At 40.1% G+C, this 11173-nt stretch overlaps 1 protein-coding gene and 1 long non-coding RNA gene across 2 annotated transcripts; one reads left to right on the forward strand and one right to left on the reverse strand.

Moving 5' to 3' along the window:
* The first annotated feature begins 4415 nt into the window (after positions 1-4415).
* LOC139576246 (uncharacterized) lies at positions 4416-5078 on the forward strand. The gene is made up of 2 exons (XR_011675078.1): positions 4416-4674; positions 4881-5078. It is a non-coding gene; the product is annotated as an uncharacterized lncRNA (long non-coding RNA).
* Positions 5079-5234: 156 nt separating this feature from the next.
* On the reverse strand, positions 5235-10038 carry LOC139576245 (fibroblast growth factor 3-like). The gene is made up of 3 exons (XM_071402072.1): positions 9631-10038; positions 8024-8127; positions 5235-7347 (listed from the first exon to the last, which is right to left on the reverse strand). Exons 1-3 carry the CDS (start codon positions 9905-9907, stop codon positions 6958-6960), a joined length of 771 nt encoding a protein of 256 aa, XP_071258173.1. The 5' UTR covers positions 9908-10038; the 3' UTR covers positions 5235-6957.
* Positions 10039-11173: the final 1135 nt, after the last annotated feature.

The raw sequence follows: 11173 nt of genomic DNA on the forward strand, positions 1-11173 counted from the left end.
ACATCCAGTACAACTTTGGTCTATTTGTACACGTTTGAGCATCGATTCTGGAGGTTTTCCCCCCATGTCAACTGAGCTTCAGGCCTATACTTTCCCCTGGTTCCGTTTTGGATCAATTCCTTATAAGTGATGGGAAATAAACTATTGTGTAAATAAAGCAGACATCAAAAAGCTTTTCATCACAAAGCTTGGACAAAAATCGGACAACCCAAACAAATGTTTTAATAATTGATTTAATAACTTGCAGACTTTTTCAAGCAAATATAACGGACTTACACGGTTTCTAACTGTCCTTTGCAGATGCAAGTTATTTGCCATACTTCTTCAACAAGTGACGTTTTTCCTGTCATGTAGTGCTGTGGTGCTGCTCTCCATGGTACTGTAATTTGTATCCGCATTTTTAAGTAGGCTACACATCGCGCTGCATAGGGATTCGCTATCAATGGGTAACGTTTTGTTTGACTTTTTTTTAACTGTCTTCGTGTTAGTTGTTCGGTTGCTCAATATTTTTTCCCTACTGATATTTGACTGAATACATTCTCGACGTTTCTGTCTTGATAGCTTGAGGTTACTCCACATCTAAGCCTGTAACTTTTGAGCATGTCTTTAAACGTGTTAAAATAAGGACACCATTAATGTGTAAAGAGGATGTTTGCATCAGACCTTGAATACGACAGCACTTTCATCATGGTTGTAGCCTGTTTTGCTCCAAATCTATTGTTCTCTTCACTCAATCTCTCCTGGTCAGCAAGGCAATCGACAAGTGTCTATGATGTCTGCCTCTGCTTTCGCCCTTTATCTGACGATTTCGAGGGACACCGTACACTTAAATTGCCCTCAAGTCTGCACGTGAAAACCCACCCCTTGTCCCCTTACAAAAGACAGCTGGCAGAGAGCTATAGTGTATTATGCAAGGGATTGTTCACAGTTCCACTCACTCAACTTTAAACCTTTTGTTTTTGTTGTAATCGGCATTTATACATTATAAATGTGCGAGCTTTAAAGGACATTGACCCAACCGCATGCAACTGTGATCTATACACTGAAATTGTAGGCTATGCGTTGATAAACTGTGATAGTCACACTTCAGTGTTTCGAGTTAAGATGTTGCTGTTACCCATAACTGCACATTAAACAAACCGATACAAACCGTAGAAGCTATACACTTGATACCCCTATTTGAAATCTATTTTGTTAAAAGGAACACGATGACAACATTTTAGTATGCTCTAGGTCTAGGAGTATGCATTTTGCATAGTGCACATGACCTAAAGTCATACTTGACTATGTATTTTATGAGTAAAATCATTCAAAGCGGTATTCGATTTGTTGAATATTTCCTCAATGCTGAAACTGAGCATTTCCCCAATTTGTTCATTTGAATATCACCCACTTGATGATTTCTCAAGTTTGATTTGGCCAGTGTCAATCTTTTTGCCTATAAAGGGAGAAATCATCCTGGTTTGATCTTCTATGATGCTTACTACTAGCGGTTACTGCTGATACCAAACTCGAGGACCTCCTATATCACGTGGGTTGCGTCAGCCAGGCTAACTGGCAGCAGGTGAACAAATCAGCCATTTCAGTGGCTATCATTTCTTTATAGTTTTAGTTCTGCTGGTGAAAGAACATTTTAAAGTTAATGTCACTAATTGTGTAAAATGTATTTACCAAAACAATGGAAACAATTTTCCTATAGACTCAGGGGTGGATGTTTTCCAGGTAGGCCACGTCACTTATTTTAAAGTGAATAGATCAATAGGCCTTTGAAGTAGGCCTATCACGCTTGTGGGATAGAAGTCGTGATTTTAACTTTTGCTCATTATTTCACGGCATCTTATAAATACTTCCTGACGCGCAACAAATATTATTTGAGACCGAGTCTCACACAATTTGGAAATTGTGTCTATATTTATATAAGCACAATTTAGTTCACATCAACATGGCACTACTCAGTCAAGTTATTTGACCACTAGGAAGATGCTCAACAAATCAAATATTTGAAAACCAAAACAGTGAAATGTCTCTTTGGCTGAGAGGTTATGGTCAGCAGTGCAGACGGCCTGCACAGGACGGTGACAAAAGCCTCCCACAGGTTCTGTGAAGATTGAATTCCTGGCCACACCAATTCGGCAGGCATGAGGGCCTGTCTCCTGTTGGCGAGACAATGAATACCTGCTATTTTAATTTGGTGGGACATCTTTGACCGGTTTGTTAAGATTACATGTTCAAACAACAATAGCAGCAACGATAATAGTAGCTTATTCAAATTCTTCGATTTCATCTTTGCATCTTCATCACTCCTTCTTTTTATCATTATTTTGACGATTGCTTGGTTATTATATTGAATTTGCTCAAATGATGACTTGCTGTTCATAAGATCATTATTGATTGATATAGGTCACATTTCGTGTCGTATACGCGTATATACGCGTTTGATGTTTCAAAGGAAAAGTATTTGCACTCCATATATTTGCTGACAAATCCAATTTGGTGCCACATTGATGTGCATTGTTTCATTTTTAAAATCGTCGTTTAGCGGAAAACTGTAAAACGTTGAATGTTAATTTTTCACGTTATAAACGTTTGGGCTAATAATAAATTGCAACAAAATATATATTTTGTAATTTTCTGTAAAGCGTTTGTATTATTAGGAAACCACTAGCCTAACGTCCTACCCCTAGGGTGCAGTGTCTACAAGTTAACACAATAGATGCTGTCCATAGATGGGAAAAGGGAGTCTGCTTCCTTACCTGTGAAAGCCTGTGGCTTATCCCGCCGTCTGCTGTAGTTGTGGAATAAAAGGCCTTCAATCGCTGGATGTCATTACAGGTTTTACCGCGTCGACTGTGGGAGGGGACGTTTGCTAGCGCGCTAATGAGCATCTCCCCTTGACATGGCGACACATCATTGTGTTGTGCGGGTCAACAAAAGTCGCCCGGTCGAGACGCAAACTCTTAACTACTGAGCTTTTGTTTACTTGCTTAATGCCACTGAACTAAGAGCGCCATGTGCCTGAATAGATGTTCTGCGGGAGCACGGAGGGGAACAGGAGAAAAACATGATCTGTGTGGGAATATGCAGAAGGGGCCAAGCTGCATGGTAGCCTCAATTTCTACAATTTAAATCAGTTTGAACTAAATCAGTTTTAACTCCTGATTTTTGTATGCTTCCTATTAGGTTGAATGAACATGTCCCATAAAGCCGATATCAACATTTAATTGGAGGTTATCAACCATTCATTTTACATTTTTGTACTTTGTTTGTGGGCCGGGTGTAATTGTGGGTCTAAAATATAGGTCTAGCGAATAACCAAGTTGCAGTTATCATGGCAGACTAGGCTACAACCTTTACATGCAAATTAAATGAATCCTGTCTCTTTATTTTCCTCTTAAAAAATGCCAGTGGGTCACACATTGATGATGGGTTAATTATACTGAACAAAAATATAAACGCAACATGTTGGTCCCATGTTTCATGAGCTGAAATAAAATATCCCAGAAATGTTCTATATGAACAAAAAGCTTGCTTCTCTCAAATGTTGTGCACAAATTTGTATACATCCCTGTTAGTGAGCATTTCTCCTTTGCCAAGATAATCCATCCACCTGACAGGTGTGACATATCAATAAGCTGATTTAACAGCATGATTACACAGGTGCACCTTGTGCAGGGTACAATAAAAGGCCACTCTAAGATGTGCAGTTTTGTCACACAACACAATGCCACAGATGTCTCAAGTTTTGAGGGTGCGTGCAATTGGCATGCCGACTGCAGGAATGTCCACCAGAGCTGTTGCCAGATAATGTCATGTTAATTTCTCTACCATAAGCCGCCTCCAACGTAATTTTAGAGAATTTGGCAGTACGTCCAATCAGCCTCACAACCGCAGGCCACGTGTAACCACTCCAGCCCAGGACTTCCACATCAGGCTTCTTCACCTGCGGGATCATCTGAGACCAACCACCTGGACAGCTGGTGAAACTGAGGAGTATTTCTGTCTGTAATTAAGCCCTTTTGTGGGGAAAAACTCATTCTGATTGGCTGGGCCTGGCTTCCCAGTAGGTGGGCCTATGGTTGTTCCCCTGCTCAGTCATGTGAAATCCATAGATATGGGCCTAATACATTTATTTCAATTGACTGATTTCCTTATATGAACTGTAACTCAATGAAATTGTTGCATGTTGCGTTTTTATATTTTTGTTCAGTATATATAATTCTCGTCTAATGCTCTCCTGGGAAATATATATTTTCGTCAGCCAGTGGATATTAGGCTACATCAGAATGTAGATTTTATTGTCCGGCTGATAAATGCATGTCTTTGTAGGGTGACTGCTTAGCCTAGGCCCTAGTCATTAGGAGATGAAGATATGATGATTTGTCCCATCAGATTAGACGAGATGCAGCTGAGAGTTGAAAATAAGACAGCGGGCGGGGAAAGACAAAGGCTAATTCAAGTACTTCCACTTATCCGAAGTCCCACATTCCTGTTAAGTAATATTAGAGTTTGGCATTCATAACAAACTATAGCAACGTGTTACATTTTCTATCACACCGTTTCTTTTTCAGGAGGGATTGCCTTGTTTATTGGATCTGAGGCTTTGGTCGACACAGTTTCCCAGGTTCCCCCAGAGACGTTCTATTGTCATGCTCAGGAAGCTTTCAGAACCTCAAGGTATAGGATAACACTTCTTTTATATACTCCTATAGATTTAGCAACGCACAGTCAGTGGTTGGTTGCTAGGTTCAGTTTTTCATATAAACTTTAATTGAACATTCAATGACCAGATTCAGTGCTTGCAAAATTTTTTTAAACGCTCAATTTGAGAAAAATATCTTACTGTATCCCTAACACTTTCTCTCTCATTAAAACGGGTGCAGTCACTCTGAATGGGTGAGAAGGGTACAGTACAGCACAGAAGGGATTGGTTCCCCTGAGAGAGTTCCATTCTGCTGGAAGGACATGAGAGCCATTCTACTTCGGGACTGTGGGATCACACTATTGGGGATGATGGAGGCAAGCTACAAGGTCTTGGTACTTAAAAATTAAAGAAACAACCATTCAGCTTTTAAAATGTACATGTTGACATCAGTAGCCTATATTATTTTGAAACTGTAAAAAATCACCTTACCTTGACAGAAGTAACTCAGATGCTAAAATTAGACCTCCCTCTTAACCCCAGAATCCTTTTAAAACACAATGTTCACAGGTTAAACATTTCCATATGACATTAATCCAAATACTTAATAGTTTATTGTTTACATGTTACAGTGTTCACTATAGCCTCATGACTCAACATTCACCATGAAATAATTGATTGGTGGTGAGAAAAATCATGACAATTACATATTTGTGTTACATTTGTGTTAACATGGAGTGGAACAAAGCTGTATTCCCCCATGCTCTGAACAGAACGGCAATCTATGAGTGACATGGAAGGCCAAAGCTAGGTCAGAACTGACAGAGATGAACCCAACCTGGGGTGAAGTGCAAAACATGGTCATGGGTAGGAAAAGACAGTCTGCTGAGTGTGGTCTCATGCCCCAAAAATTGACATAGAGGATTCGGTAAGTCAATTTGATGTATTTTGTCTGTTCAGTTGTACTAGCTAGTTACACCAATTTACAATTTTTTGTTATGTTTGACAAGCCAGATTGACCATTTTGTTTTGACAATATCTCTCGTTTGAGTGAGGGGCACGCCTGGTTGGTTACAACAAAGTAAAAAATAATAACATTGGTAAATGTAGAAACAATCTCATCAATAACTTAAAAAACACAGGTACCAAATAAATATTCATATCATTAGTAATATACAAAGTACTTCTCGCAGTTTACAGACAGACTATCACATCAGTACATTTCAAAATAAATGTGTTCCCATGTTTTTACTTGTTTTCTTTTTATGTTAGTATGAAAAAGTGCTTTGCTGTATTTCTATTTCTCTGGAGCATACCACCTCCTTGGTATCTGTAAGAACTTGAATGATGGAGCATACCACCTCCTTGGTATCTGTAAGAACTTGAATGATGGAGCATACCACCTTCTTGGTATCTGTAAGAACTTGAATGATGGAGCATACCACCTCCTTGGTATCTGTAAGAACTTGAATGATGGAGCATACCACCTCCTTGGTATCTGTAAGAACTTGAATGATGGAGCATACCACCTCCTTGGTATATGTAAGAACTTGAATGATGGAGCATACCACCTCCTTGGTATATGTAAGCACTTGAATGATGGAGCCTACCACCTCCTTGGTATCTGTAAGAACTTGAATGATGGAGCATACCACCTCCTTGGTATCTGTAAGAACTTGAATGATGGAGCCTACCACCTCCTTGGTATATGTAAGCACTTGAATGATGGCGCATAAGACCTCCTTAGCATCTGTACTAAGTTGAATAACTTGAATGATGTCCAGTTCTTACTCTCACTCATTTTCCCAAATTAAAGCTGCTGATAAATGAAACTGATATTAAAAATAACTGTACACCTATAAACATACATTATTTATGATCTTTAAAAAGTTCCACAAGAACACAAAAACAACGTGTCTTTTTCCAGGTAGTACAACAGTTGGAAGATATCCAGCTGTATTGACCTTAGTTGCATTCACACGTGTATGTACAAAACAAAGACAAAACGTATCATCCTTTCATACTTGTGTATTGGTAGCTCTAACTTCAGATATATGTGCCTAACTCGAATTCCCAGGCAAATCTTGTGTTGGTATTGCAATAGTTGTGGGGGATGGTTTGAGTTGCATGTATCCCAAGCAAGGATTTTGGCTGGAGCTTGTACAACAAAGTATAGTTTACTGCCACTGACTGATCCAAGTATCTAAGGCAGATATTTCAGTAAGTTCGTTTCTGGTCAGTTTCATGTGCCGTGAACTGGTGTTCCATAGCGGAGAAATAGGGCCTACTGCTCTCAAACAGTGGCTAGTGTCAGTCAGTCAGTCACCAGGCCTCTTGGTTCTACCCTTTCTTCCCCTGGCCCGGTGTCTCCGTCTCCGGTGCTCAGCCCGGCCCATAGGGGGGGGACTCTGCTGTCCAGCTGGGTGCCTTTGGCTGTCACGGAGCTTTCGCACCATCTCATGGTCCTTATTGCCTAGCACTCGAGGCAGGAAAAGGGAGGCTTTGTCAGTGCTCCGCGTCTTAAAACCCCTCCTTGGCCGGCCTTTCCCATTGATGGACACATACCACTGCCTCTTGGCACTGGCTCGTCGTTTGCCACTGCCACCCCCTGCAGGGGGCTGCAGGGTGGAGTGGTGTCTAGAAGCATAGGTGTTGTAGCCCAGCTCATGAATCCGCTCCAGGAACTCACACTCCTGGTTGAACACATCCTGAAAGATACATTTTTAATTTATTTAACCTTTCATCATGGTCAACCTTTCATCATTGTCAGTCAGTCCTTTCATTAATCCTTGATGTATGGCCCTGGACCAATACTCAAATAGACCTGAATCTATGAGATCACAATTTCACATGATTACTGCAAAAGCTATTCAATTAGGCCTCCTTGATTCACTGACATCTACACACACACACATTTGTTTTGCTATTCTTGTGAGGACCAAACAATTGATTCCCATTCAAAATACTATTTTTCCCTAACCCTAATTCTAACCCAAACCCCTAAGCCTAAATTTTAAAGAGTGTTTTTCCTTGTGGGGACCAGTGATCCCCCCCCCCCCACTTGTGAGGACTTCTGGTCCCTACAAAGATAGTAAAACCAAACACAGACACCCACACACACACATTCCATTTGATTGAACATATTGCCTTGCAGTGATGATGGGCTGCTTCAAACTCTTGAGAACTAGAGCAGTGACCAATTAGTTGGAGCAGTCGCACAAGCCTCACGTAAGAGAGGTTGTTTAGGGAAATCCCTACCGTTTTGGTGCAGTTTTACGCAAGATAAACACCACAGTGGCTAGATGGATTCAAATAGCTCTCCTTGTTACCCGAATCCTCTAAATGCATATCTAGATATCTTGGCAAATGTGACATAACACTTACCGAGGCGTATAGACGTCCTTTATCATTCATGGCCAGATATCTCCCGGAAAATATCCCCTTTATCGCTACCACTCCAACATCAACTGCTGTGATCTCCATGATGCCTGAGAAGATGAGACCAAATGTTATGCATTGATGCATTCTGAAGAATATTTACATCCAGCTATAGTAGACTATAGGAGTAGTAGTACTGTCCTTCATGACGCTATCATTTTTGATGACATGCAGTGGCTTCGCAGCTCTTGGGCTCAATTACGCACAGAAAAACGTTGGGTTTATCTGGATAATAAACGTTACGGATGTAAAAATGTGTCGGATGTAAAAATACAACGATCATGAAATGTTAATAAAATAGGCCGTACTGTATCTTTTTTTTAATTGTTGGTTGAAATGTCATCACAAAAGTCAATTTGCGCGCAAATAATTTGGATAAATTAAAAGCCAATTGGATGTTTAGAAGATTGAAAAATATTACGTTTGGGTTTATTTGCTCTATCCTCATCCATTGATTAGTCTATGTAGGGTATTCAGCGGTTTCGGATAATCGTCATTGATTGGATAAATACATCCGCTTACGACCCAGCTATTGTCTCTCATAGTGTGTTAATTCTGATGTTCATATGGAAATAGGCCTCATTTTAGTGTTTGGCTAATGGGCGCTCTGTTGTCTGATAAGTGACTAGGCCTAAGTGTTTAAATAAAACAGAGAACAAGTGTCCTCTGGTCACGTTTTCAAAGATATACAAACATGATTACACTGCCCAAGTCAAAGAGGAAACCCACTCAGTATACCAATTATCTGTGAACGCAGTAATTTTAACGCTGATGAAGTAGCCTGGAGGCAGTTTACGTGGGGAACAGTGGGAAGTGATCCGTTTGGTAAAGATTGCTTCACAAGTATGCTTCACAAGCTTACCTACCGGTGTTGTCGTCTATATGATCTACTGTACCCCATAGGCTAATACTGTTTTATAGAGAGCATGCCTAACCTATTTTAAACCAATGTTGTCCCACAGAGGCACATATACACTTTACGGTCACCGCTTTAGCTACAGGTATCAAGATATACACACACTTTTCTACATCTTTAATGAAAAAAGTGGGAGCCAAATGTAGGCTATAGGCTACTACCTTAATACAGCTATGAATGAAAATCTAGTTCAAATCGCATGGAATGATACTTCCAGCGCCACACAATTAAAACATAAATTATTACATTCAACAGATATTTCCTTTATAATTAAGTTATTCAAATGCGTATAAAGACTGTTCTTTAACCACATGAGATCTTCAATATAAAACGAAATATATACGCTCTTAGAAAAAAAGGTTCCGGATAGAACCAAAAAGGGTTATATTGCTTGCTTCATGTATTATGGTACCCCTAAAGGTTATATATAGAACCCTTTTGTAGGGTTATTTGATCAGAACCCTTGGGTTCCATAGGGTTTTATATGGAACCAATTTCGGTTCTTGGTAGAACCTTAAGGGGTGCCATATATGAAGAAAGCATATAACCATGTTTGGTTCTACCCATAACCTATTTTTCTAAGTGTAGGCTACACATATATAAAGGAAATACACAATTAATTATAGCCTATACTTACTTAATTGGTTGTTTTCCTCAAGAGAACCGTCTATTTTCCCACTTGGATGTATTTGCAAATGATATTTAGTTGCACAGTAAAGTTTTCTGCATCTTGGTGCTCCTCCGAGGTGCTCGTAGACTCCACCGCGTCCCCCAGCATCTCTCCGCTGCCTTGGGTCACACGCCGGGCCAATGGCACAAGGCGCCCCTGAAGTCCTAGCAAGCCTCGGAGACAGATAATCCTGCTTGCTTTGGTCCAAGAAACTCAGCAACAACAGGAGCTGAATTATAACCATTGTGGCATGGCTGTATATCGTAAGATTCTGGCAAGAATGGATAGAAATGGCATCCGGGGTCCCATTAAAGAGTTGGCGTTTGGCTTTGCTGTAGTGTCGGCAAAACGCAATGATCCTGCCCACGAAACATTGGCAAGTAGAAGTGCTCCTCTGCAGTCTCTTTATCTGAAGTGATTTGGTGAAGCCGTGGTCATCGATTAGAGCCGGCGCGTTGACAACAGTGTGGTGTCGTCCTGGCGTTGTCGTCACCTTTGCTCTCCCTACAGAGGACTGCAAAAACTTCTGGATCCTACAAGGAGCCTATCGTGAGATTTCGCTGATCGACAGCGTCCACAGATATAAAAGAACCTTCCAGTGACAATAGCCTGAACTCCGACCAATTGATACAAAGGAAAGGGGGAGGCAAGGTATCAGCCTTGTGTGAATCAAGAGAGTGCAGCGTGGATAAAATTACACAGTGGCTTATTGCGGAAAACCGCATTTCAAAGAGCGTGCCATCTGATGGCAGGGTTTTCCTCTGAACTCCTCTTTTGAAATATCCAAAAAACGAATGATACATCCCAAATTATACACTGTAGTTTAAGACATGTGCGCCTATCCAAGTGCCCTATCAATTCAGTTTAACAGGTGAAGGTAGGAGTCTTTAACGAAACAAAATATTTAGGGTTTTTGAAACCTCTTCAAACTTTTATATATTTTCAATTATCCTAACCAAGCGCCCCAATGATCAGAAAACCCCAAAAAGTTGGTTCAGTTTCTTAGGGCCTATTAGGTCCATATTAAAAAAGAGTCTCTCGTAATATTATAAATTAGCCTAGGGTTTGTTTAAGTGGTGTGATAGATTCAATTTAACTGAGCGTTTCAGAGTATTTCATTTGTTTGCCCATGCCTTCGGGTTGTGTCAATTATTTGCATAATTATGTTTCATTTCAGACTTTTTCCTATTGGATTTTGATGAGATACTATAACCAGTCTATTTTATATGATGTGTTTCATACTCTCAAATAATCTAAATGTATTCGTTTAAATATTAATTTCAGTCATTTTTAGGGTGGTCCAAATATCTCAAGTGTCTGTCCTACCAATTTATTAACGCTAGCAGGTGTCATTAAAGATTACGCAATAAATATATGTTCATGAGCTCTAGTATTTTATAATTTGTCCGAATCTTTCTTTTGGTGAGATACTTTCACAACGGAATCTTCAAGCAGTGTGCTTCTGATGGAGACCATCGCCTATCTCCAATAACGCAAACGCACGGGGACG

Source organism: Salvelinus alpinus, chromosome 5 (assembly GCF_045679555.1).
Source record: "Salvelinus alpinus chromosome 5, SLU_Salpinus.1, whole genome shotgun sequence".
In the NCBI taxonomy this organism is placed as follows: Eukaryota; Metazoa; Chordata; class Actinopteri; order Salmoniformes; family Salmonidae; genus Salvelinus; species Salvelinus alpinus.